Source organism: Emydura macquarii, unplaced genomic scaffold, assembly GCF_026122565.2.
Source record: "Emydura macquarii macquarii isolate MOO-44397 ecotype Brisbane River unplaced genomic scaffold, CSIRO-AGI_Emac_v2 contig_527, whole genome shotgun sequence".
NCBI classification, from domain to species: domain Eukaryota; kingdom Metazoa; phylum Chordata; order Testudines; family Chelidae; genus Emydura; species Emydura macquarii.
Genome location: NW_027130664.1, coordinates 826,129 through 852,939, shown reverse-complemented (window position 1 = coordinate 852,939; position 26,811 = coordinate 826,129). Strand labels below are relative to the sequence as shown.

General features: G+C 47.4%; 1 protein-coding gene across 3 annotated transcripts in view; it reads right to left on the bottom strand.

Annotated features, from left to right (window-relative positions):
• Positions 1–19,372, bottom strand: part of ADAR (adenosine deaminase RNA specific) — a 31,857-nt gene extending 12,485 nt beyond the window's left edge. Inside the window, exons 1-3 of one of the 3 annotated variants that reach the window (XM_067539226.1) lie at positions 19,297–19,372; positions 7,087–8,660; positions 776–962 (exon numbers count right to left, since the gene is read on the bottom strand). In XM_067539226.1, the coding sequence (XP_067395327.1) occupies positions 776–962; positions 7,087–8,561 (1,662 nt within the window). In that variant the 5' untranslated portion in view covers positions 8,562–8,660; positions 19,297–19,372. Of the gene's footprint in view, positions 1–775; positions 963–7,086; positions 8,661–10,325; positions 14,747–15,481; positions 15,500–19,296 lie in introns of those variants that run through there. The other 2 variants (XM_067539227.1, XM_067539225.1) reach the window with 2 other exon arrangements.
• Positions 19,373–26,811: the final 7,439 nt, after the last annotated feature.

Genomic DNA, 26,811 nt, shown 5'->3' with positions numbered 1-26,811 from the left:
CAGACCCTTCTGGGAAGTCCCCAAGGAACACACGAGCGTGCTAATTCCACAAAGAGAAAGGCAGGGGAGCCCGTCTAAAGTCTTGAAATCGTTTCCCCACACACAATTCGGAATCACATTTCCTTTTGCAAAGGGACAGTCTCTAGCTCCTTTACATCACCCTCCGCTTACAGCCAAAGCTGTACCAGAACATCCCAAACGCTGCCTAATGCACTCTGTGCCTGTGAAAGGGAAAACTCAACCGCAGCGGAGGACAGCTCTTTGGGCGAGCAGGACTGGGAACTGGGTTTGAGTGCAGGTGAGGAGCCGCTGGTGGGTGCATCTCCAGGACTCCGCAAAGCATCAATGGCAAAAGAAACAAAACCTGGTGAAACCTTTTAGTCAGCAGGGTGAGTGCCAGGGACTCACAGGCGGCAGGATTCCTTGCAACGCAACTGTGCCTCCACGCAGCACAACAGCAGGGAGGCCAGAACCTCCCGGGTGCATGCTTACTTATGGGCAGAAAGACAAATGCTACAAAAGCAGCTGTACAATGAGGATGAGCTTGTCTGCTCACCCATCGGTGGGCAGGGTCTGTTAATGTGTGCAGAGTGCCACATGCACACTTGGTATTATTCCAAGCGACAATGGGGAAAGGATAAAAATCTCTTCCTGCTGCCCTGGCATTTGCCACCAGTAGGGCTAACCTGGATATTAGTTATAAGAGAAGCACACACAATTATCTGCGTTTAAACCCCTATCTGTTATTGCCCCGAACAAACGGCATGGGACTCACCAGCTCTGCTTCCGAGCTGTCTGGGAGGAACGACTCCTCCCCTTCAATGCCATCCTCCTCTTCGTTCTCAGCTTCCTGCATCAGGATTTTCATGGCGTTGGCAGCTGCCTCCTGCTTGGCCAGTTTTTTGCTACCTGCTTCCGCTGGTGGGAACCGGCGCCCATTTATCACTGCCTGGAACTTAAATCTTTGTAGAGGAAGAGACAAGGACAAAATGACCCGTCAGTCCAGGTGCAGCACGTCCCTCCCCCACGGTGTGTCCAGCACAGCTCTCGGAATTCTAGTGGGAAGGAGCTGCTACCCCTCATGGTGCAAAAGCAAATGAGCCATGGCCTGCAGAAGGCCGGATGCACCGAAGGCGCCACCTGGCCTTGGTGCCAGCCTTCAGAGGCTCCATTTCAAAGCTCACATGGCCTTCCACAGCAGGTATGGTGGCTGAGACCCCAATGAGTTTAGCCTTAACATTGCACAGTGAGTCTCCTTGTTCCAGAGGCATCAGAGACCGCATAAGCCATGAACTCACTGGCTGTTCTCACCACACACAGTGCAAATCCAAGACTGTTTCCTGCATGGGAGAAAGAAAGGCTGAAAGCTGGTCTGGCTGCAGCCTGAATCCTCACATCTGTGTCTAGTCACTTTGGGACAGTTTATCCCGCAGGCAGCATCTGCCCTGCCTGTCTAGAGGGTGTTTGAGAGCATCAGCCATCACTATGCACATCATTTTTGCCAGGCACTTCCCTTTCTGAGGGGCTCCCTTGCCGACCCCCATGGCAGCTGGTACCAGCTACATTCCTTTTTGGCATCCAGCCTCATGCAGAGGTGGCTCCTCCGAGGAGAAAGCAGGCTGAACTAGATCTAGGCACAGGTGTTGGAGCTAAATCCATTCAGCCCTTTCCCAAAAGAGAAAGCTTGGATTCTGTCTTCGGGAAGTAAGCCGATTTTCCCGTCTAGTGGGCCTATTGACATATTCCAGTGGGGCATAAATGATGCTTTTCACTGTCACATTAACACTCAGGAATGGCCACAATATGAAAAGTAGACTCAACAGATGAACTATAAAGAGCCCCAGAAAAAATCCCATTCCATGACCTGCAAGAGACATGCTACGCCTTTGCTCGTATGGACAAAGATGCTCTGACCTGCCACACCAATGAGACACTTGTGGCTCGTGACAAGAGGCAGAGCTGCTAACACTGGGCTCCACGAGGTTAAATTCCAGCAGTGCAAATGGTGTTGGGATAAGAAAACAGACCCAATGGTATGAAACCATTAGGAAACCTAGGGGAACTGCTCTCCTCTCCCCCACCCAGTGAGTTGCTCCAGAGGATTTCCCACTCCTGGACGGACATCAGTTTCTGTCCACCTGTTTTCAGGGGGAACTCTTTCACTAGAGGTTATCTTCCTCTATTTTCACCTGCTTTTACTGACTTCCCCTCATTTTACTCTTATTCCAGTCCTTCTAGAGACATCTCTAGAGTCAATGGGAGTTGCAGTAGTGAAAGCAGAGTCAGACCTTTAGACTCACAGCTGCTTTCAGTTTCCTTTCCAGCTGAACAATGCAGCAGCGTAAAGTCTCAGGAAGGACAGCACTGTGTGTTCTTTCTGTCCTGCTCTCTGGTGGCTGTGGGGTTTCTGAGGGACAGGACTGGGTGTTTTGATAAATTGTCTTTCCTATTTTAGCTAAGGGACCTTGAGTCCTTTGGGTAAGACACACGGAAAACCTTGCTGGTGATTAAACTGGTTTTCACCAGAGGAAGCACAGCAAACATTGACACACTGGCTCTGAATGTCTAGGATGAAGTGAATTACACCAGAAGTTGAGGCCGTACAGAATCATAAAAATGTGGGGGCTGGAAGGACCTTGAAAAGTCATCAAGTCCAGCCCCTGCACTGTGGCAGGACCAAATAAACCTAAACCATCACTGTCAGGAGTTTGTCCAACTTGTTTTTAAAAGCTTCCAATGATAGGGACTCCACAACCTCTCTTAGAAGCCTATTCCAGAGCTTAACTATCCTTAAAATTAGAAAGCTTTTCCTAATGTCTAACCTAAATCCACCTTGCAGATGAAGCCCATTACTTCTCATCTTACCTTCAGTAGACATGGAGAACAATTGATCACCGTCCTCAAAAGAATGGCCATACTGGGTCAGACCAATGGTCCATTTAGCCCAGTATCCTGTCTGCCAACAGTGGCCAATGCCAAGTGCTTCAGAGGGAATGAATAGAACAGGCAATCATCAAGTGATCCATCCCATCGGTCATTCCCAGCCTCTGGCAAACCGCGATCCCTGCCTTTCCTGGATAATAGCCATTGATGGACCTATCCTCCATGAACTTATCTAGTTCTTTTCTTAACCCTGTTATAGTCTTAGCCTACACAACATCCTCTGGCAAAGAGTTCCACGGGTTGACTGTGTGTTGTGTGAAGAAATACTTCCTTTTCTTTGTTTTAAACCTGCTGCCTATTCATTTCATTTGGTGACCTCTAGTTCTTGTGTTATGAGGAGTAAATAAAACTTCCTTATTTACTTCTTCCACATCAGTCATGATTTTATAGACCTCTGTCATATCTCCCCTTAGTCGTCTCTTTTCCAAGCTGAAAAGTCCCAGTCATATTAATCTCTCCTCATATGGAACTTTTCCATACCCCTAATCATTTTTGTTGCCTTTTTCTGTACCTTTTCCAATTCCAATCTCTCTCTTGAGATGGGGTGACCAGATCTGCACGCAGTATTCAAGATGTGGGCATACCATGGATTTATAAAGAGGCAATGTGATATTTTCTGTCCTATTATCTATCCCTTTCCTAATGATTTCCAACATTCTGTTAGCTTTTTTGACCGCTGCTGCACATTGAGTGGATGTTTTCAGAGAACTACCCACAGTGACTCCAAGATCTCTTTCTTGAATGGTAACAGCTAATTTAGACCCCATCATTTTGTATGTAGAGTTGGGATTATGTTTTCCAATGTGCAGTACTCTGCATTTATCAACATTGAATTTCATCTGCTATTTTCTTCCCGTCACCCAGTTTTGTAAGAACCCTTTGTAACTCTTTGCAGTCTGCTTTGGATTTAACTATCTTGAGTAGTTTTGTATCATCTGCAATTTTTGCCCTTTTTCCAGGTCATTTATGAATATGTTGAATAGTACTGGCCCCAGGACAGCTCCTTGGGGGACACCACTATTTACTTCTCTCCATTTGAAAACTGACCATTTATTCCTATCCTTTGTTTCCTATCTTTTACCCAGTTACTGATCCAGAAGAGGACCTTCCCTCTTATCCCATGACCGCTTACTTTGCTTAAGAGCCTTTGGTGAGGGAGCTTATCAAAGACTTTCTGAAAGTCCAAGTACACTATGTCCACTGGATCACCCTTGTCTACATGTTTGTTGATGCCCTCAAAGAATTCTAGTAGATTGGTGAGGCATGATTTCCCTTTACAAAAACCATGTTGACTCTTCCCCCACAAATCATATTAATCTATGTGTCTGATAATTCTGTTCTTTACTATAATTTCAACCAATTTGCCTGGTTCTGAAGTTAGGCTTACCAGCCTGTAATTGCTAGGATCACCTCTGTAGCCTTTTTTAAAATTTGACATCACATTAGCTATCCTCCAGTCATCTGGTACAGAAGCTGATTTAAATGATAGGTCACATATGACAGTTAGTAGTTCTGCAATTTCACATTTGAGTTCCTTCAGAACTCTTGGATGGATACCATCTGCTCCTGGTGACTTATTGCAGTTTAATTGATCAGTTTGTTCTGAAACCTCCTCAATCTGGGACAGTTCCTGAGATTTGTCACCTAAAAAGAATGGCTCAGGTTTGGGAATCTCCCTCACATCCTCAGCTGTGAAGACTGATGCAAAGAATTTATTATAGGCCCTTACCAGTCTTCCAGTATGTTCTCAGCTCCCCCACTCAGTCTTCTTTTCTCAAGATTAAACATGCCCAGTTTTTAACCTTTCCCCAGAGGGCAGGTTTTCTAAACCTTTGATAATTTTTGGTGCTGTCCTCTCGACTCTTTCCAACTTGTCCACATCTTTCTTAAACTATGGTGCCCCAAACTGGGCACAGGACTCCAGCGAGGCCCTCACCAGTGCCAAGCAGAGTGGGACTATCACTTCCTGTGTCTTACATACAGCGCTCCTGTTAATACATCCCGGAATCATACTAGCCTTTTGCAGCTGCATCCCAAAGATGACGCATATTCAGTTTGTGATCCACTATAACCCCCAGATCCTTTCCAGCAATGCTGCCACCCACACAGTTAGTCCCCAGTTTGTAGTTGTGCATTTGATTTTTCCTTCCTAAGTGAAGTACTTGGCACTTGTCTTTATTGAATTTCATCTTGACGAATTCAGACCAATTCTCCGATCGATCAAGGTCATTTTGAATTTTAAACCTGTCCTCCAAAGTGCTTGCAACCCCTCCCCGCTTGGTGTCATCTGCAAATTTTATAAGCACACTTCCTACTCCATTATCCAAGTCATTAATGAAAATATTGACTAGTACTGGACCCAGGACGGATCCCTGCAGGACCCACACTAGATATGTCATCCCAGTTTGACAGCAAACCATAGTAGTGTCATCTATACCACATTTCCCTAGTTTGCTTATGAGAATATCATGCAGGTCTGTGTTAAACGCCTTGCTAAAATCAAAGTGTATCACATCTACTGCTTCCCCCATCCACTAGATCGGTAACCCCATCAAAGAAGGAAATTAAGTCAGTTTAGCATAATTTGTTCTTGACAAATCCATGCTGACTGTTCCTTATAACCCTATTATCCTCCAGGTGCTGACAAATGGATTGCTTCATAATTGGCTCCAGTCTTTTTGCAGGTATTAAAGTTAGGCTGACTGGTCGAGAATTCCTCACACCCTCCTTGTTAAAGATGGGTGTTATGTTTGCTCTTCTCCAGTCTTCGGGGACCTTTCCCATCCTCCAGGAGTTCTCAAAAATAATTGCTAATGGCTCCAAGATTGCTTCAGCTAGTTCCTTAAGTAATCTAGGATGAGTTTCATCAGGTCCTGCTGACTGGACAACATCTCACTTATCTAAATATTTCTTTAACCTGTTCTTTTCTGTTTTGGCTTGCATTCCTTCCCCCAGTTGCTAATATTATTTGTATTGAGTATCTGGTCATAATTAACCTTTTAGTGAAGCAAACACCTTAGCTTTCTTGATGTCATCAATTATTAGTTCTCCTTCGCACCCAAGTAGAGGACCGACACTTTCCTTCATCTTTCTCTTGCTCCTAATGTATTTAAAGAACTCTTATTGCCTTTATGTCTCTTGCCAGGTGCAACTCATTTTGTGCCTCAGCCTCTCTGATTTTGGCCCTACACTCTTGCGCTGTTCTTTTGTACTCCTCCTTATCAATGTAACTGTTTCCACTTTTTGTAGGATTCCCTTTTGGTTTTCAGGTCATTACAGAGCACCTGATGGAGCTATATTGGCCTCTCACTATTCTTCATAGCTTTCCTTCGCATTGGAATAGTTGGCAGTTGTGCCTTTAATATCGTCTCCTTGTGGAACTGCCAGCTCTCCTGAACTCCTTTTTCTCTTAGATTTTCTTCCCATGGGACCTTACCTACCAGTGCTCTGAGTGAAGTCTGCTTTTTTAAAGTCCATTATCCTTATTCTGCTGCTCTCACTGCTTCCTTTTCTCAGAATCATTTCATAATCACTTTACCCAAATTGCCTTAAACCTTCAGATTTGCTACCAATTCCTCCCTGTTGGTCAGAATCAAGTCTAAAATGGCTGTCCCCCTGGTTACGTCCTCACTTTCTGAAACAAAAAGTTGTTCCCAATACAGTCCAAGAACTTATTGGAAATTTTGTGTTTTGCCATATTACATTCCTCACAGATAACTGGGTAGTTAAACGCCCCCATTACTACTAGGTCCTGTGTTTTGGATATTTCTGTTGTTTTAGAAATACCTCACCCACCTCCTCTTCCTGATTTGGTGGTCTATAGAAGACCTGACTATGACATCACCCCTATTTTTAACCCCTTTATCTTTACCCAGAGACTCTTAACTGTTCTGCCTTCCACCTCCTTCTGGACCTCAAAACAAGTGTATCTATCCTTGATGTATAATGCAACTTCTCCTCCCTTTTTTCTCCTCCCTGTCCTCTCTGAACAAGCTGTGCCCCTCAATACCTATATTTCAGTCATGAGATGTACCCTACCATGTCTCTGTGATGCCAATTAACTCATAATTTAGTTTGTGTACTAAATGCATATTTCTTTAAGCAAAAAAAGATAGCTAAGGAAACCCAAGATATCTTTCTTACCTTGGTTCATGCGAGGGTCCGCTCTGCTCCAAAAGGGCAAATTCACAGCGCTGGTAAGTGTACTGGCTGTACTCGATGAGGCCGCTGACAGGGTTCTTCTCCTGACAGGCGACCAGCTTTTCAAAGGGTGTACACTGGAAAGCAGTGTCAAACTGGGCAGCGTAGCTGGGAGATGAGGGGGATTCCATGATGCTTTTCAGCTCATCCGCCTGCTTATTGATGGCATTCAAGTCATCTGGAATGTCATCTGTGGCCCACTTGCCATTCTCAAAGTTGTCATAGTTTGTGAAGCGGCGGTATCTGGGCTTCCAGGCTCGCAGGCCTGGGTCAGGAGCACTAATGTCACTCTGTTCGGTTGGCCCAGAGGCTTGCTGTCCATTCTCTACATTTTCCTCTTCTTCCTTCTTTACCTCTGGCAAAGCCAACACACTCTCCTGTGGATCCAGCTCTACGCAGGCAGCTGGAACCTCTGGCTCTTGGGCAGGAGGTGCCATTTCTGTTACTTCACTGGCTTTTATCTTGATCTGCATCCGCTCCCGTTTCTTGTCAGTGAGGGACCATTTTGGGGGGTTTGTGTTCTCCTTGTGGACCTCTCCCAATTTTTCCAGGGCGCTGAGAGTGGTGTTAACATCCTTGGCCTTTGCAAAACCAATGTTTTTTGCAAGGTTGAGTGCTGTGGAGTCTGTGACATTGAACAAATAGTTACAGATTTTCTCCTTGGCTTCAGCCATGATGGGAGAGTCAGTACTGTCTTCCGAGCCAACTGTGGAACTTTCCTCCTCTGGGCTCTCAGAAGCTGTGTCTTTGCAACGATTCCCCTCGGCAGTGGCTCTTCCTTCACTCACTGCCCCAACCGAGCCAGATTTGTCTGCGATTCGCCAGAAGGGGGGTGTCTCTCCTTCTTTATGCAATTTACCTTCCCGGAGAAGTTTGTACAGATAATGGTTGACTTCTTTCTTTCGGGTATTAAGTTTACGGGTGAGGTCACGAACTGTACAGGACTCCCCCGGCCTGAGCTGCCCTAAAATTGTCAAAATTTCTTGCTCTCTGTCTTGCCCAGCAACAGACAGGCTCTGGAAACTCAGGTTAAAATGGTCAAGTTCCCTTTCTGATTTTCTGTAGTTGTACTGAGTTGGGGGATAATGCGGTAAACTTTGCACTTGCTGACTGATATATGGGTGTCTAAATCTCCCAGCTGTGCCCCAGCTGTTGTGCCTACTCTCTCTAGGAACTGGTACAGCAGCTCGTGGACCTCTGATGTGTTGCTCTACTTGTGGCCTTTGTTCCCAAAATTGATACAGTGGAGCTTCAAAGGTTTGCCCCAATAGGAATTGTACCTGCTGGTTTCTGAATCTGTTGAGATCACTTCCCTGCGGGACAAGAGGGTTGTTAAAAAAGGCTGGATTAGGACTGCAATGGTTATGTTTTGTGGGTGCCTGATAAGAGCCTTTGCCTCGACCAAAACCTCTGTTCATAGCGTGCTGCTGGAATGCAAGTGTGAATCTGGGCTCTTGCACACCAGAAGAGAGGTGGCTGTGGTTCGCTTTCCACTCGCACAATTGCTGCACAGAGGCCTGCCAAAGGAAAGAACAAGGGTTCAAAACTCAATTACACTCCCAGAGGAGCCCAGAACTATAGCATGACCAGCCTCTCTGCTCCAAGGCAATGCAGATCCATCTTCTCCTCTCAGCTTTCCTACAGCCTGCAAGCCGTGGCTAGGCTACTCATGCATGCCAGGTAAATAAAACTAACGAAGTGTTTGCCCAGCCCCTGCCCCAAACACAAAACCAAGCTGCAAAGAATTGTGAATGAGCCTAACAATGAGAAACAACTTCATTCTTAAGACTCATCACCTGCACTGGTTGTTGGGTATTTCAGCCAGGCTGAATTGAGCTAATAGATCACTCATGATCACGCTTTGCCCTTCTATCTATAGCGCCTTCCATCTAAGAATTTCAGCATGTTTTCCGATCACAATTCTGTCATTTCAAATATGGGAAATGAAAGCTCAGAGCGGAGATGTGGCTTGCCAGGAGTCACGCCATGAGTCTGGAGAGCTAGGACACAACACAAACTCCTGATTTATGGCTCAGTCCACAAAAACTTCCCTTCCTCCCTTGATGGAGCGTGATCTGTACAGTTAATTCTCTCATTTCACGATACTTTAAAGAGATAACATGCCCAGGAACCAGATAGCTCAGAGGACTGGTAATAGGATGCAGAGCCTTCCAGGGCTGCAGTTCAGATCGGGCTCACACCAGTAACAAACGTGGCATCATCATCAGATTACAAATGAATTTCAGTCAGAGCGGCCAGTCTGGAGCCAACGTTACATTCGATTTTTTAAAACTAAAGAAAAAGATAGCCACAACTATTCACTGGGATGCTCTGTCGTCACCCCACAGGGGGTCGTGAGGTTATTATGGGGTGGGTCATGAGCCGTCAGCCCCTGCGCATGCTGGTAAGAGTGGCATGGCATGGGGGGGGTGTCATAATTTTGTGGGCGGGAGGGAGGAGGGGTTCATCACAGCCTGAAATATTCTCAAAGGGGGTCAGAGCAAAAAAAGGATGAGAACCCATCTAATCCTACCCCAAGGTGACAGCAACCGAATGTGAACATAAAGTGACAGAAATCATATCCCCATCACCAAGACTAACAGAACATTTAAGTCCCAGATCTTTATAAGGGAACCTGTGCAGGAACGTAATTGATTCTTTACATCCAGACACAGAAAGTGAGCCAGGAGGGGAGCGTAGGTGGATTGATAATTACATCTCTTTAAAAACAGGGAGAAACCCACAGGACACTACACGCAGGCTAGTTAGTAAGTGCTTGCAAAATGGACTCAGCTCGAGTACCCCAAACAGCAGCCACACCACCGAGTGTCAGCGATAGCACACAGAATCAAAACCACTGCAAGGCCATTTGAAATGTCACTTGCATTAAACAGTGTGGCAAACAGCCTCTGACTGCACTCTGCCACTCCAAAGTGGCTTATATTTCCCCGATTCAACCAACGTTGATACCAAGAGATGTGCTCAGGATTTTGAGTGCAGTGGGTAGAAGTGCTACATCTCCTTCTTGTCACCTGAGGGTAGCAAGTACCCCTTTTCCTGTACATGGCCATCACTGTCCTATTAGTTACCAGGACACACAGGTCTGTTCCACTGCCCAGGTTTAAAAAGAAAGCACACAACACCCCTGGAGGAGGAAGGGAGAGTTTAGAAGTTGCTCTTACCTTGTTTATGCCCACGCTGACAAGTGCAATTCATTTAATTGATCAGAAGTAAAAGAACTCTTGTTCCCAAACTGTAAACTATTGTTGCTTCACCTTGACTGGTCCCTTAGAATATGTGCTAACTATTTATGCTAAACCACCTGTTCGATCTTGCATTTAGCTGTGACCCCCTTAGTACCTTTCCCAGACCTGAAGAAGAGCTCTGTGTAGCTCGCTATGAAAGCTTGTCTCTCTCTCTCACCATTAGAAGTTGGTCCAACAGAAGATACTGCCTCACCCTCCTTGTCTCTCTCACTAGACACACAGTGCTAGGAGGAGCTGAAAGGCTACAGAAACACCAACCAACCGGCAATGGCTTTTCCCTGGGCCGGCAAAGCTCACGACAGATCCTAGATACAGAAACACTCTCTACCTCTGTACTTTTTACAAACAATAGAAGCAATCTAGTCACCTCTTCCCCTCTGTCCAGCATGGATCTAACAAATTTACTCCTCACTCGATCAGCTTAAAATGGCTCCAAGTTAAGTTTCAGTTTCATTTTCTCCCAGCTAATGCTCACTTCTCTGTTTGCCTGGTGTCCTGTTTCACTGAAGGACTGGGCAGCGCAGCCTCTGTTCCATAATCCCTCCAATGTTTTCATTCAGTTACCAAACATACACCCCAGTCTATCCATCTCCTGCTGCAGCTGGCTCTGGTTTAAATAGTGGCTTACAAACTTTTTACCATATGTATTATGCAATGACTCTGCAATTGGGAACTGTCTCTCATTCCTGCCCCCCAAGACAGGTGGGTCTAGTTTCCCTCCTGTTAAAAACTGGTGAGAGGAAAGGTATGCTTTTCTCCAATATGCTTTCAAATGGCAGGAGAGGGGAAGGTGGGAGTGAGACTTGTAAAGGGCTTTTTGGTGGAAAATTTTGTTTTGCAGGAATTTAAAGCCATAAATCCTACTCCTGCTGAGAGCATCCCTTTCTCCATATCAAGGAGATACCTGTGCTCCTGACTCACAGTGTGAAGCTGATTCGAGTCTGGCAGAGATTATAGGCGCTGAGCCCCTCTGGCTTCCTCTGTGGCCTTGAAGAAGTCACTTCTCTCAGGCCATGTCTACACTACAGCATTTGCAGTGGCACTACTGTAGTATTTCTGATGAGGACACTCTAAGCGGATGGGAGAGAGCTATCCTGTCATCTTAATAACTCCTGTCTCTGCAAGAGGCGGTTGCTAGGTTGCTATGTTGGTAGGAGAAACTCTCCCTTTGACACAGCGCTGCCCACACCAGCACTTAGGTCGGTGTAACTTACATCGCTCAAGAGGGTGGCTTATTCACACCCGAGTGATGTAAATTATACCAAAGTAATCTGTAATGCAGACATGGGCTCAGAGCTTGCTTCCCTCACTGTATAAAGGAGACACACGACTCCCCTACCTGACAGGAGGCTGTGAGGATTCACTATCTATTGTTTGTAAGATGTTTTGAAGAAGATGAGGAGTGCCATGAGCATTAAAGTACATTTGTAGTTTTTAAGTGCATTCCAAAGCAGGTCACTGCAGTACAGAAAGGATGAGAGCCAGATGGTAATTTTCCTCCACTGTACCAGTATCACATAACTCATTCACCTCCGAGGATGGAAGGATCGGATGTGTGTGACCAGATAATTCTCAGTTTGTAGAAAACATCTCTCTTATAATTCTTTATAAAATAGCACAAGTAAGGCCATTACAGCCCAGGAGTGCCTTCTCTGGTTAGATCTAAATGACAATCAAGACAAGCACTGATTTTAAAGTATGGGTCTTGGCTCTCAGAATGTTTATACCAAATAAATTCTCACAGGCCTAGTCTATAACAGAAAAGATGCGCCGGTTTAAATTATCCTGATTGTAAAACAATTAGTCAACCCAGAGCAAACCCTAATTAGACACAGTTAAACCAATGTAACACTTTCTTAAATCAGTTTAGATTGTGTTCATAATTTACCAAATTAATCATGTATTAAACTGGGTTCAGTGTGTCTACATCACGGATTAGTTCCCATCTAAGTAGATCCATCTGAAAACAATTTAATTAAATCAGTACCTTGTGTGAACTTTCTAGCATAGCAAAAGCCTCATTCGTGTACACGAGGTTGATAATAAAGATGCAATTCTGCCATGGAGGTCATGGATTCTGTGACTTTCCAGGACCTCTGGGACTTCTTCTGGGTAAGAGCTGAAGCAGCTGTCAGCCCCCACGCTGCCAGAGCAGCGGCTTCCCAAGGGCCCCGAACAGCTGACCAACGGCCAGCACCCTCCCTGAACAGCTGATCAGTGGCCATCCCCACCCTTCTGGGGCTGGAGCAGTTGCTGTCATCCCCCTGCTGCAGAAGCAACAACAGGGCTGGAGCAGCTGCAAGCCCCAGGGGCTTGTTTGTCCCCCACTTCCTCCAGATATTGTAGTAAAAGTCAAGGACAGGTCATGGGCTTCCATGAATGTTTGTTTATTGACCGTGACCCGTCCCTGACTTGTACTAAAAATACCTATGACAGAATCTTCACCTTATTGGTAAAACAAGAGATAGATGCAGTTTCTCAGACTTTAGATTCTGCAGATAGGAAAGTTAGAGCTGGATTTAGAAAGTTCAGGGGGGACAGTGCTTTTAAAATACGAACGAATCTAGATAAATGAAGCGAGAGTCTAAACAGCATTGAGTGAAAATGAACGTATGAAGATATTCTGCTAGACAAACAGACACCACTTTAGTGTGCAGTACTATAAAGGTCATAGGAAGAAGAGCTGCTGCTTGCCAGTGGAAAATAAGTTACCATGTAGGGAACGAGCTGTGAGGAAAATCCAGACAACAGATCAATTTCCCAACCCCATCCAAGTGCGTTCCCATTGTGCTGAATAGGTCTGTTTTAATGTCTATGGGTAGCTCTTGTCAGAAGAACCTCAAAGACAAGTCAGTCCACTATTTGCATCAGTCACAATAAAGCTAATTCTTGTTAGCTTGCATTGTCAGCCATTTCAGGAGCCTGGGATTCTGCCAGAATTTCCTTTGCAGAGGCAGTGGGATCTAGTGGACAGAGCACTTGTCTGTGAGTCAAGAGAACCAGTGACCTGCTGTGTGACCATGGGCAAGTGACTTCCCATCTGTGCCTCCTTTCGTTCCAACCCCCACCCTTTGTCCTGTCTATTTAGACCATAAGATCTTTGGGGCAGTGACTGTCTCTTGCTATCTGCATGCACAGTGTCTAGCACAACAAAGCTATGTGTACACCACAGACCTTACAGTGGCACAGCTCTACCACTGCAGCTGCACTGCTGTAAGGTCTCTCATGTAGCTGCTCTATGCCAGTGGGAGAGAGGTCTCCTGTCGATGTAATTAAACCACCCCCAACAAGCGGTGGTAGCTATGTCAGTGGAGAACGTCTCCCGCCCAGATAACATTACCCATGCTGGTACTTCTGTCAGTAAAACTTCTGTCAGTCAGGGGTGGTTTTTTTCAAAGTGCTAGTGTAGACATAGTCCAAGGCTCTGATCTCAACGGAGGCCCCTAGACACTATTGTAGGTTGTCTCTATTGGCAACTGCCAGTGCAGTAGAGAGAGTTTTATTTTCCCCTCTACAATTTATTCATTCTTCCCGCTTCTAGTGAGCACAGACTGGTAGATGATTTGCTCTTAAATTCTTGAGAGATAGCAGGCACATACGAACTGTCACACCAGCTCAGCGGTCCATCTGCTTTGTATCCTGTGTGACATCAGCCTAACCCTGCTGTCAGTAAACCTGATCCGTTGAACAAGGGTTGAAATTTCATCCTGACCACAGTTTATGCTCTGAAGCAAGATGAATGGCCCTGGTAATTTTATTTTAGCTAGTGTAATGCTAAGTGTTTGATATTCATATAAACATCTAATCTTGTTTTAATTCTGCTAAGATATCTGAATCAATATTGTTCCAGCAAATTCTGCATTTTAATATTTGTGTAAAGAAGATGCTCTTTTAACAGTTGTAGGCTATGTTGTTTTCAATTTCTCCTGGTTCTGGTGTTAAGGAACAGAGTGAAAACATGAAGCCTTGCAACAGATATTTATAAACTGCAGCTGGCTTATGAAAGGGGCTCTCTCTTTCACAGTGCAGTGCTGTTGTCTACCTCCACATCACTCCTTTGTGACAGCTGGCCGAGCCAATCTCTAACCTGCCACCGGCTCAAGTGCAGTCATTCTATTCCCTCAGCAGAGGGAGGGAAAAGAGGAACTGTTCACCTCTCCTGCGTCATCCCATCTCTGAGCTACTTCTACACCTGGTGTGTGGCACTGGGGCAGGATGTGCTAGTGAATGAATGTGGTCACGTGGCAGCTCCTCACACATGCATATAATAAGGAAAGAGGCATTAACATCTTCAACTCAAAGCTTTTCCACAGCCTTGTTCCCACACCACATTCTTAATGACTTGGGCTGTTAATTTAGGTACATCTGCCCCACTTCAACTGATCTGAGTGCCCCCCTCCACCAACTGGACAGTGTGTATGTGTGTGTAGATGTAGTATGCCTGGGCCCCCTCAGGCCACCTCAGGAGCAAAGGAGAGAGAATGAGCAAGGGGAGGGGTGCAATGTACTGGGGAGGGGGGTGAAAAGCAAGGGAGGGGTGCAATGCATGGGGGGTGAGCAAAGGGAGGGGTGCAATGCACAGGGGGGGTGAGCTGGGGGAGGGGTGCAATGCACAGGGGGGGAGGGAGTGAATGAGCTGGGGGAGGGGTGCAATGCACAGGGGGAGGGAGTGAATGCTGGGGGAGGGGTGCAATGCACAGGGGGGTGAGCTGGGGAGGGGCTGCAATGCACGGGGGCGGTGAGCAAGGGGAGGGGTGCAATGCACGGGGGGGGGCTGGGGGAGAGGTGAATGAGCTGGGGGAGGAATGCAACGCAATGCATGGGGGAGGGGGTGAGTGAATGAGCTGGGGGAGGGGTGCAATGCACGGGGGCGGGTGAGCTAGGGGGGGCTGCAATGCACGGGGACGGGTGAGGTGTGGGGGTGCAATGCACGGGGGGAGGAACGGACTCCAATGCCCCTTGGTGCTGCGCCAGGGCCTCCCCCGCGCAGGGCCCGGGGTTACAAGGCGGCCAGGCGAGCTCAGTCCGCCGCAATCCCCGGCACCGCTGTCCCTGCCCGGCGGCCTCCTTACCCCCCTCGGCCGCCGCCAGCGAAGCCGCCTCTATTGTGCGGACGAGGAGACCCGGCCAGGAGTGATGACGCGCAATGCACGCGACCCGCGGGCTGCAGGCCGGGAGCCGAGCCCAGCCGAGCCGAGCCGAGCCAGCCGGGGACGGGGACGGCCCAGGCTCAGCGCCAGGCCCAGGCCGGCCAGGCCCAGCCGCCGTCTGCGGTGCGGGGTGTTTTTCTCCTGGCCCCTAGCCCGGAAACACAGCCCAGCCCCGGCCCGTGGTGTGTGTCCGACAATCACCGTCCGTCCGTCCGTCCCTCCGCCCCAGGAACCCGCCTGTCAGCACAGGCAGCGCGGGCTGCCCAGCAGCTGCTCTCCCCCTTCACCCGTTGTTGCTCCAAAGAGGCAGCCTCCCGCTCAAGCAGGGCCAGCAGGTTCCCAAGCCGCTATCCTCAGCCCCGCGCTCCGCCAACACGGCCTGCGGCTGGGTGAGGCTCAGCACGTGGCGGGCTGGATTCTCCCTCCTGTGCAAGAAGGAGAGTCACACGGGGAGAACATTCTAGCCGGAAGCATCCGCAAACATGAACCATATGAACTGGACGAGGACGACGACTCCTGCAGTACATCTGCTCTACCTGCCTCACCCATCACTCTGTTAATTTAAGAAAGTCACCATAACTGTGTTAATAGCAGACACACTGGCCCTTCCAGCTAGATACGCTTTTTGGGGAAATCCCTGTTTAAGTCAAGACCAAAAAGTCATCCTCACTGACAAGATGATTTCTTCAGTTGATCGCTGGCAGAAACAAACCTCAGAGCTGCTGGCTAAGTTTCTGACTAACAGGTAGAGAGACAACGCAGAAGTGCTGGCAGATTTCAATGCCTCATTCCCAAACTTTTTAAACCAACTGAATATGCCTTTTACAAAGGGCAGAAATAAATCCTCTTCTGTGTCCAGCTCAGCCTCCTATGGCTGGGGTTCAAATTCATTTTTGTTTTCCACCTTGCTTTACTCTCACTTTAGTCATATGTATGGCAGCTCCTGGGTTTGTTTGTTTTTTTCATAAAAGGAGTAGTGGACTGGAGCTTAGGAGGCAAGTGACACTGCAGATGTCTTAGTTATCACAAGTTAGCTGAATGCATGTACTATAGAAGTTAGCGATAGACAAACTATTAAGTCACATTTTGTCTACTGCTAGCCCTGGGTCAGTGCAGCCATTTTCCTTTAGCATGTTCTCCAACATACTGAACACCAGCACTCAATATATCAGCTATGAATGTTAGCAAGACCATTGCGTTTTGTTCTATGTACCCAGTAATTTCAGAATGATCAAGTTACGTGAGTGATAAATTACGTGCTGTGTATAATCCATGTTCACTCTCAAAAGGAGTCAATATCCGTTTATTTCACGGTGAGCAGATGTGTTCCTCTTTAAATGCCAACTGTCTTCATGCACATTTGCTACTGAAGCTAGCAGATTCACCAAAGAACTCATCTTTCAGCCCAGCCATCACTAATGAGGATAGTAATGCTTTGCTGACTCACAAAGGTTTTGTGAGGATAATTCTTCAGTATCTGAGTGCCTCACAAACACAACAGTGATGGAGACCACAGCAGAATCTAGATAGGAAAAACATTTTAGCCCTTTTAAAAAGCACATACCATGTAATCAGTACTATACTGCCACCATCTGTTTACTTTGTAGTTTAAAACAAAAAAGACCACAATCTGAACTTTAAAAGGGCCATATTCCATTGCAACAGATAACATTTAGCTAATCTGTGTTTCCTAAATCCACTTGAAGGGAGATGTCGTGGTTTCCCACCCAAACACTGTGCTTGCTTCCTAAAAGCTTCCACATCAAGTAGAAAGTGACAGTATCTCCTAGTCTTTTCAGATCAAAATAACTGCATCGGTGTCTATGAGCTTCCATTGCTTGGAAAAAGATCTGAACAAGACGACATGACAGGCAACACATTTCCAGGTGGTTATTGCCCAGCTAGGAATGCACTAATTGGAGCATGCACTTGTATGGCTATCATGAAACAACAGTTTGTAAATTGGATATGTAAGTTTATCTGGCCAAATCAGCTTTGGATCTCCATGACAACCAGAGATGCTGAGCAGCGAACATCACCAGTCAAAGTCAGTGAGAGCTATAGGTGTTCAATGCTTCTGCCCCAAAGCTCTGTTTGTGTTCCCCATACCCTGTTAGCATTTATAAGTTAGAGGCCTACTACATTCATGAAACTAAAAAAAATTCAGAACAAATCAAAACACTTATGTACATTCAGGAAGATGGACCATATCATCTGCTACCTTTGGCCTCCTATCCATCTCATAAATCAAACTCTCCTCCAGGTTTTTAAACCCTATGCCATCCTCTCTACCCAGCTAGGGAAAAGATCCACCCATGCCCTTGCCTGCTAAGCTCAATTGTATATCTCAACAGAAAAAAAATGGCTAGTCTTCCATTCAAGATAGTGGGACCTTTGAGATAGAGTCACTTCCTGATCTAAGTCTCTCCGAAAAGTGTCCTGTTACACTGTGTAAAAGGGTGCTACACACAACAGATACAGCGTATCAGGCAGTCCTCATTCTGAGAGCAGAAAGGCCTCTTTACCCCCACTAAAAGTTAGCATAAAAGTGCTGGAGTCGAACATCAGGTTATGTAAGTCACCCTTGGAAGCTGACTGTATCTGACTCTGCCATCTCACAATCTCATTTTGGGTTTGCATATTCCTAGCAGGCCAGAAAGATGACCTTTTAATGGTACCAGAAGATTAGATTCCCTGGGAGTATTTAGCAGAGTATGCCATCCCCCCTCCATCTTTTGGCAGCAACAGGAACACTAGAGAAGCAAAAGCAGATGTGCGTCACTGTCCCAAGAGTGGTCAAATCTAAGGCCGGTTTGGCGACAAGACCCAGAGGAGAGAACTGCCCATGCTGCGGACCTGCAGCAGCGGTGTAAGCAGGACGAGCCAGCTCGGCGGAGAGCGGGAAAAGGAACGTTAGTGCAGTAAGAGCCCCTTTGACAGACCGAACAGCACCAGCACCAGGCAGCCCTGACCTCCCGCACCGGCAGCTCGGTTGGTGCACGGCTGCTCGCTGCGGGAAGGCGGTGACGGACTAGCAGGGCAGCGCCCAGCCCCACACACACACACACACACACGCTGCAGCAGCAGCAGCAGCAGCCGGCGGCGGGCGGGCCGCACGATGAGGTGAGCAATGGCGGGAGGCCGGGGCAAGGCCGGTGTCGGCAGCACACAGCGGCTGGCCGGGCGCGAGGGCTCGGACTTCAGGCGGTGCAGGGGGGCGGGGGGGAGACCCTGAGCCCGTCTCGCGGCAGGCGGGTAGGCGCGGCAGAGGCGCCGGGCGGGGGATGGACCGGACCGGACCGGAGCGGAGCGGAGCGCCCCGCCGCACGCACGGGCTGGGCGGGAAGAACTGGCGGCAGAGCCGGGCCCGGTGAGGGGTGAGACCGCGAGCAGCGGAGAAGGGGGCGGGGCGGGGCTACCTGGGGGCGGGGATACGGCGGGCGGGGGGAGGGTAGGGGTGACGTCCCGGCCCCCCCTTTAACAACACCCCGCCTGTCTCCGCGCAGCCCCCGGCAGGGGGCGGGGCAGCCCCGGGCGGGGCGGGGCGGGGCGGGGGCGGCCCCTCCTTCTGCTGGGCACGGGGCAGAACAGCCGGCCTCTCGCCGCGATACCGCGCATGCGCCCCGCCCACCCCGCCGCCTCACTGCGCATGTGCGCTGCCCGAGGCGCTTCCCGCTTTTCTCCCTCCCCCCATCCCGCGCCAGGCCTCGGCCCCGCCCCCGCCCCGGGCTCCTCACCGCTGCGCCGCTTCCGTCCGACTCCGTCCCGCCCGGGGCTAGCCGAGTGGCTAGAGGCGGCCCCCTGCCCGCCGGGCTCGCGCCTGCTCCTCCCCTCCCCCCTCCGGAGACCCCGCTCTCCTCAGCGCTGCGGTCAGGTGCCTGGCGCGAGGTGATGGCGTCACCCAGCGCAACGAGGGAGGGGCGGGGCAGGAGTAAACCACGTGACCCCACATGCACCAGGTGATCTGCTAGGGGGCGGGCCACGCGCTGTGCCCCTTAGGGATCCCCCCACCCCCAATCTCCTCCTCCCCCCCGGGAACAGACCCCTCCCGGAATACCGACCTCCCCTCAGGGGGCCCCGGGAACAGACCCCAACCCCTGGGATACCCCCCAGAATACCCCCTCCTTCCCCTCAGGGACCCCCACCTAGGGTATACCCCAGAATGCCCCTGGGAACAGACCCCAACCCCTGGGATCCCCCACCTTTCCCTTAGGGGATCCCCCATCCCTGGGATATTCCCCCCCACAGGACCAGACCCCGCTATACCCCCTTCCCCTGTACCTCATGAGCCCGCCATCCTTTGATGGCTGGTTTCGTTCCCGGCTGTTGAGCGTGCACTGAGCACCCGGACAGGTATCCCAGGGCAGCTGCTGCAAAAAAGGGATGATCCTGGGAAAACATGGATAGATGGCAACCCTACGCGCCTCACTCCCACGCTCCTACCCTCCCTCAGCCCCCCCGGGAACATGCTTGCCTCCTACCCAACTGGAGCTTGCCTCGGGCTGCACGCCCCCCTGGACTGGGATGTGCTGAGCTTTCCCCTGGCTCAGGCTCCTGTTACATGCTGGGGTGATGGCAGGTTAACGGAAACGTTTAAAACTGTCCGATGGTTTCTTGGTCTTCCTCTGGAGTCTCAGAAGTGAGCGATTAACAGACATTCTCTTACAAAGGCATGCACTAAGGATGCAGATAAGGATTGGACATTTGTGTGACTACGAACACCCCCAGTTAGGATCAATGTGTATACGGAATATAACACTTCTTGGTTCTGGTATAAGCTGCACAGTGGGCTTCTCTGGTCTGTGTTATGCAGGAGGTCAGGCTAGATGACTGAAATGGGCTCTCTTCTGGCCTTAAAAGCTACAAAAGCCAGCTGCAATGGCCTAGGAGGAAGTCTACAGACAGGCTATTTTTGTAATTATTTGCTGTGTGGTTTCTTGCTGCTGATCCAGAACTCTGCAGGACAGGAACTTAAGTCTTTGGCCTCTGCCCTCTGTAATCTGTATGTCTCCTTTACTGAGGTCCTGGCTAGGGAATGTTGCAGTCCTTTCCTCCCCAGTCCCCACTGAAAAGGAAACTTCCGTCCTCTCTTCCCTGAACTTCTGCCACAAATGCCCAAGTTCTGAACGTGCTTTTTTCCCTACCCTCCCTCTTCTGTGAGACTGATACCTCTTCTCCTCCATCTGTAGAGTCACACACTGGGCCTTTGACCCTGCAGGGGCAGAGAGGATGAATAAATGTCTTAGTGGAAGATAGAGGGCCAGCATCTTCTCGTGAATTAACCCTGTGGTTCAGAGATAGTGTTATGATATCTCAAAAGCCCATTGCAGAAAGCACATTCTGATGATTTGGCATCAATGGGTCATCGCTCATAATGTTGCATCAAAAAATGTAAAATAGCCAGGGGAAATGTAGGCAGGCATCCACCTGTGCCTAAAACTGGCCCTGAGGTATTACACAGAGAGCAGCCTTGGATCTAGTTTTGCATGTGAGGCTGAGTCCAGCCTCATGTATTAAATAGAGGTATAGCCTTGGGTATTAGACTGAATGCTCTGAGGTTCATCCTTCTCCAGGGGAGCCTGTTTTATTGAGAGTGAGAATGTTGGACTGGAAAACTGGGTTATCTCTTGAGTGGTTTGAAGAGGGCCATGGGAATGTTAAATATTCCTGAGAGCGTAGCTCTTCTTAAAATAGAGTCATTTAGCCAATAAGCGTGTTTTACTTATAGGTGTCATCCATTAGGGCGAGAAATAGATGTCTTGGCAAGGGGCTGTTTCACTTGTGACACTCTTCTCTTTAATAGCACACACTGGCTACAAGGCTGCTTTAGGAAGAGTGCACTTCCATGAATATTTTATTTACTGCCGAACTGAGTGAATCCTAATGTTGAGGGACATCCCACAGGAAAATGGCATCTGGGCCTGACCTGCCTTACTGCTGTATAGACAAAGAAACAAGAATAAACTTTTGCGGATACCCAGCTGCCTTTATCTTCCAGCCAGACATCTGCTGCAGATGGGAAGAAGGGATCCTGATTCAACATTTGTACTGGAAGGATTGTGTAATGGTCAGCCTGGGAAAGGGCAACAGTAATTATTACTGGCGGCTAATGGGGATTCTCCCTTGAATCAGCCGGTTGAGTTGGATTCAAGGGCCCTCTGATCCTGCAGTGCATTGGTGGTAGTCCGCAAAGTGCAGAGTGCTCCCAGCTCCAACTTAAGTGAGAGTAAAGGGTTCTCAGTCCCCGGGTTAGTAACAAAAAAGAATTCTAAGGGAAGGTGCTAAGGGACTGTCCTCCATCTCTACTTTCTATGGTTCCCCCTCTGCATTGAGCAGAGAAGACCTAATCATGATGATTTCAGTTCATATTAAAATTTCTATTTGAAAAAACAAAACAAAAACCAACCCATCCCATAACTTTTTGTACATCACTTTCCAGGAACATGGAGGCAGACTCATCCATCCTGATTAAAAAACAGCGTCATCCCCCAATGACTGCAGATTCTCCATCTCATAAGGTGAAATCCCTCTTAATTGTATTAGTATGAAAACTAGTGGCATAGAACAGATTGTTCCTGTCTGTTGCGTTGTTTTTTCCCTGTAAATAGTTGTATGTAATTTACCATCTGGCAAGGAGATCAAAATATCTAGACAGCAACTATTTTGAATACAGTATGAGAGGCAGAAAGTGTAATGGTATAATGAATAGTTTTTCCACCAGAAAGACGCTCCCCTTCTGATGGGGAGGGCAGGCTTTTCACGCACACTTTGAACTGATGTAAGTGGCTCCACAGGATGCAGAGCACTGGAAAATCAAGTCCTAGATCTGTTCAGTTTTTTTATTGCTTGTGATCATTTTGTAACATGAAACAATCTTGTTTAATTTAGTGCTTATTTGTTATTCTGAAGACCCACAGAGCCTCTCTTTCCCACACAAGAATGATCTAGTCTGCCGGTGAAATAATCTATTATAAGAATTATGGGGCTATATTTCATTGTGCAATGTAAACATTTATCTGCAACGAGTACTTGCTAATCAATGGGAGCTCATTCTTAGGTCTCCTTATGTATGGAAAATTGGATGGATTCCAAACTGCCTTCAAGTTACCAAAGTCATACCTTTAATAAGTTCAGTTTTATCTATTTAATTTTAAAAGAAACCTTAATATCCTCTCTGCATGATGGAGATGTAATGACAAACACTCACTTGTTCTTTGGGAATGGGCTGTGAGAGTGAGTTATACTGGAGATAAGGAGCTTGCCTGGGGCCAATCTTTAATAACTGATTGACAGGTTTGAGTACAGAAAAATGTGAACACGATGTATTCATTGAGCCAGCAATTTCTGTGGGCTGGTTGGCAGGCCCACACAAACTGGTGGACATTGTTTAAGCATAGGAAGATGTGTTTTCATTTCATGCTCTGTATTATCAGCCAATGCATCAGACTGAGGGGGACACGGGGCTCAGTCAGCACCTGGTTCTATGAGGGTGGGGGATCAGAGGCTGGTTTGCTATAGCTCTGTGAAGTGCTTCTTATTCTTTTTTGTCATGCCTCCTGGGAGGTAGACAGCTGGTTTCAAATGGTTTGCTCTCCTAAAAGGTTGCAGAGAGCTGTCCCCACACGATGGCAGCATTTGCTCAAGACAGCAGCTAGGCAAGGATATTCTGGCCCACACTTCTAGGGTCTGATTGTACTGTATTGCTTTTCTCTTTTGAAACAAAATGAATTGTAGCACAGCCCCCCCATCCAACTTTCTGTTTTGAGGACAGTTCTTGTATAAGCCTGTGGTTCCCATAGAACTTCATTTGAAACTGCTTTAAATTACACTGGATCATCAGTTCCCTGCTCTTGAAGTCAGCCTGTTCTCACCAGACAGAGAAGGGCTGCTGGCTTTGATTTGTAGTGGACTTTTTTTTTTTGCTCCCTTAACCCAGCAGCCTACATTTTTCTTTAAAATGAATGTATTCCTGGTGGATGGTGCTGGATTAATAACCCTGGAGACGCCCGGTTATCCACTGAATGGATGCAAACTTCTACACCCTGCTGCTGCTGAGCGCTGTCTGCACTGGGTGGATCAGCTCAAGATACGATCCTTGCAGAGGCTCCCAGCGAGCAGTAAGGGGGGTTTTGTCATGTAGCACTAATAACAAGACTGATGTCACTCATGCATTTCACATACCCCCGCCCCCCAAACAGAAAACATTATAGCATTGTCTTAACTGGGGGCAGATTCAGACCAGTGACCTAGAGTGGAAAGTCTCCATATCCCATGTGCCTTCAGTTCCCTTTTGCATTTTTTTCTATATTTGTTGTTGCTGCTAAAAGCTTTGTGACAATAATATGATGTGTGAGTGAACAGGTGTCCATGTTTAAGATAGTACATTTGTACATAAGAACATAAAAGCGGCCATACTGGGTCAGACCAATGGTCCGTCTAGCCCAGTGTCCTGTCTTCTGCCAGTGGCTAACGCCAGGTGCTTCAGAGGGAATGAACGGAACAGTAATCATCAAGTGATCCATCCCCTGCTGTTGGCCCAATCTTGTTTTTGAGAAAGACATGAAAGAACAGAGCCACAAACCTCCCCACCCCCTTTTCTACCAAAAGGCACTTCAGGCTGACACACTGTAACTTAATCAAGAGCTAAAACCTCAACTAACTCTGATTGTTTTACCCTTCGACATGTTCACTTACTTTCTATACGTCTATTTGTTTTAAAACCATTTGATCTGTTAATTTTTACTCACTTTCAATATATTTGTAAGTATAAAAAGCCACACTGTGAAATGTCATATATCTACTTTCAATTGTAAAAGACACTGTCAAAAATGAAATAAGGTTTGCTTTAAAAATAATATGTAAGTTCTTCAGCTAGGAGTTGGCCCTGAGTGATTGAAGCGTGAATGGCTGAACAATTGAGTTGGGTGTAGACAGGGAGAGTGATTGAACAATTGGTCTCAGTAAGGGATATCGAAACAGACATGAAGAAAACACCAGCCTCACCTACAATGCTTGAGGGTAGAAGAAAGGAGCAAAGATAATCAAATGGCCGAAGAGGAACCCACCCTGATGACTTTGGAGCCTGCCCATTTCAAAGGACAAAATCTGATCAGGCTTGCAAGAATGAGGGTGATTGAGAATCACACCAAGAATGCAGTTGCAGCATGACAATGCAAAACCCATAGACTTACATTGGGTCTTTGCCCTATAAAATGGGACAAGAAGATGAAGGCTGGAGGTTCGGGTCTACATCATCACACCAGCCAGGAGTACCGGTGCGCATCGGCAGAACCTTGCTCCTCATCCTCATGCTCTAGTCACCTGGCCAGTAACTATCATGAGCACCAAGAGGCTGGTAACTATAACATCTGTGAGACCCCCATGTATGTTTGTCTGTCTCTGTCTGTGTGTGCCTGTCAGTGTGTGTGAGTGTGAATGACAGTACCAATTGAAACATGTGTCTCTGTAATTGTAGTATTGATCCAATGTAAATACTGTTTTCCTAGTGTTACATTGTTGATACTATTTCACTAAGTAAAGAACAATATTGATGTTGTTACAGTGTTGATACTTTTCTTTTCTTTAATACTATTTACCAAATTTCTGTGTTCACAATAAACGTGGCTTGTTGCCTTATCCCCTAAAAAGATCCTGTGATATTTGTTATTTGGGTAACACTGTCACCCATTCCCAGCTTCTGGCAAACAGAGGCTAGGGACTCTTCAGAGCATGGTTTTGCATCCCTGCCCATCCTGGCTAACAGCCATTGATGGACCTATCCTCCATGAACTTATCTAGTTCTTGTTTGAACCCTATTATAGTCTTGGCCATCACAACATCCTCTGGCAAAGCGTTCCACAGGTTGACTGTGCATTGTGTGAAGAACGTCTTCCTTTAGTATGTTTAAAACCTGCTGCCTATTAATTTCATTTGATGACCACTAATTTTTGTGTTATGAGGAGTAAACACTTCCTTATTTTAACTTCCTCCACACCAGTCATCATTGTATAGACCTCTATCATATCTCCCTAGTTGTCTCTTTTCCAAGCTGAAAAGTCCCAGTCTTATTAATCTCTCCTCATATGGAAGCTGTTTCATACCCCTAGTCATTTTGTTGCCCTTTTCCAATTCCATCGTATCTTTTTTGAGATGGGACGACCAGATCTGTATGCCTGAGCGTATGCCTGGTAATTAACAGTCCTGCAAAAAAAGTATTACTGGTACATGTACATTACATGAGCAGAGGACACTAGCCAAATGGTATGTGAATGAGCTGCTATGGACCATCAACCAAACAACGTATCAACTACCTTGTCCACCTACATTAGGGGTAGATTGCGTACAGGAACGTACTGCCTGGTCTGCTTGTCCTGTGCATGAAGAATGCTGTATCAGCCTAGCTCTTTCACTAGGCTTTCTGTTTCTTTGTCAGAACTTCTGTCTCGGCGCCTGAAACGTTCCTAAAACATGGAGGGGAGGCAGCTCAATTCCAACTATGCCTAGAGTGAGATGGGTTTCCAAGCTTTCTGGTGGGTAACAGAAATGATCTGTAATATCTAGGGCATTGCACATGCCTTTTCTTTCAGGGTTTCTTGCTGTTGAATGAATGATTGAACCTGCGCTTTGATAAAGCTGAGGTAGCTGCCATGTCTGTTCTCGAGAGAAACGTCAGCAACAATTACTCACCTTGCTAGCGCAAGGTGTGCGGAAGGAGGGAAGCCAGGTTGTGGGGAGAGTGACCATCTCTGTCCAGCTGCTGGTTACACACCTGCCTGTCAGCAGCTGCCTGATCTGACAGTGTGAAGATATTCTCACATCTGCACAGGGTGCCGTTAGTCTATTAAAAATACGACATTGCAAAAAGCAGGTGTGGATGCCGCAGGTGTATTCGTTTCAGAAGCCTAAATCCAGGCACTGCCACATCAGGCATAGCAATGGAAAGTGCTAGTCTTGTTAGGACTATTGCACAAGGCAGCACGTCTCTTTAAAAGTCGCACTGGAACATGCTGGTTGTCAGGCAGTCTCACTGTCTGAATCTTCCTTGGCGTATAACACAGTATAAACTGCAGCCATAGCAAGATGCAGCTGGGGGTGTTACACAGGGCAGGCCAAGGATGCCCTTTCCTTTAGCCAAGAAATGCAGGGATGCTTAATTTAATGTAATCTGTAGCACTCATAGGATGCCAGTTGTTGTAGTAGCTAGGCGGCGTGTCCTAGCCCACAGCGTTCCACCTTGAACCAAGCTCCCAAGC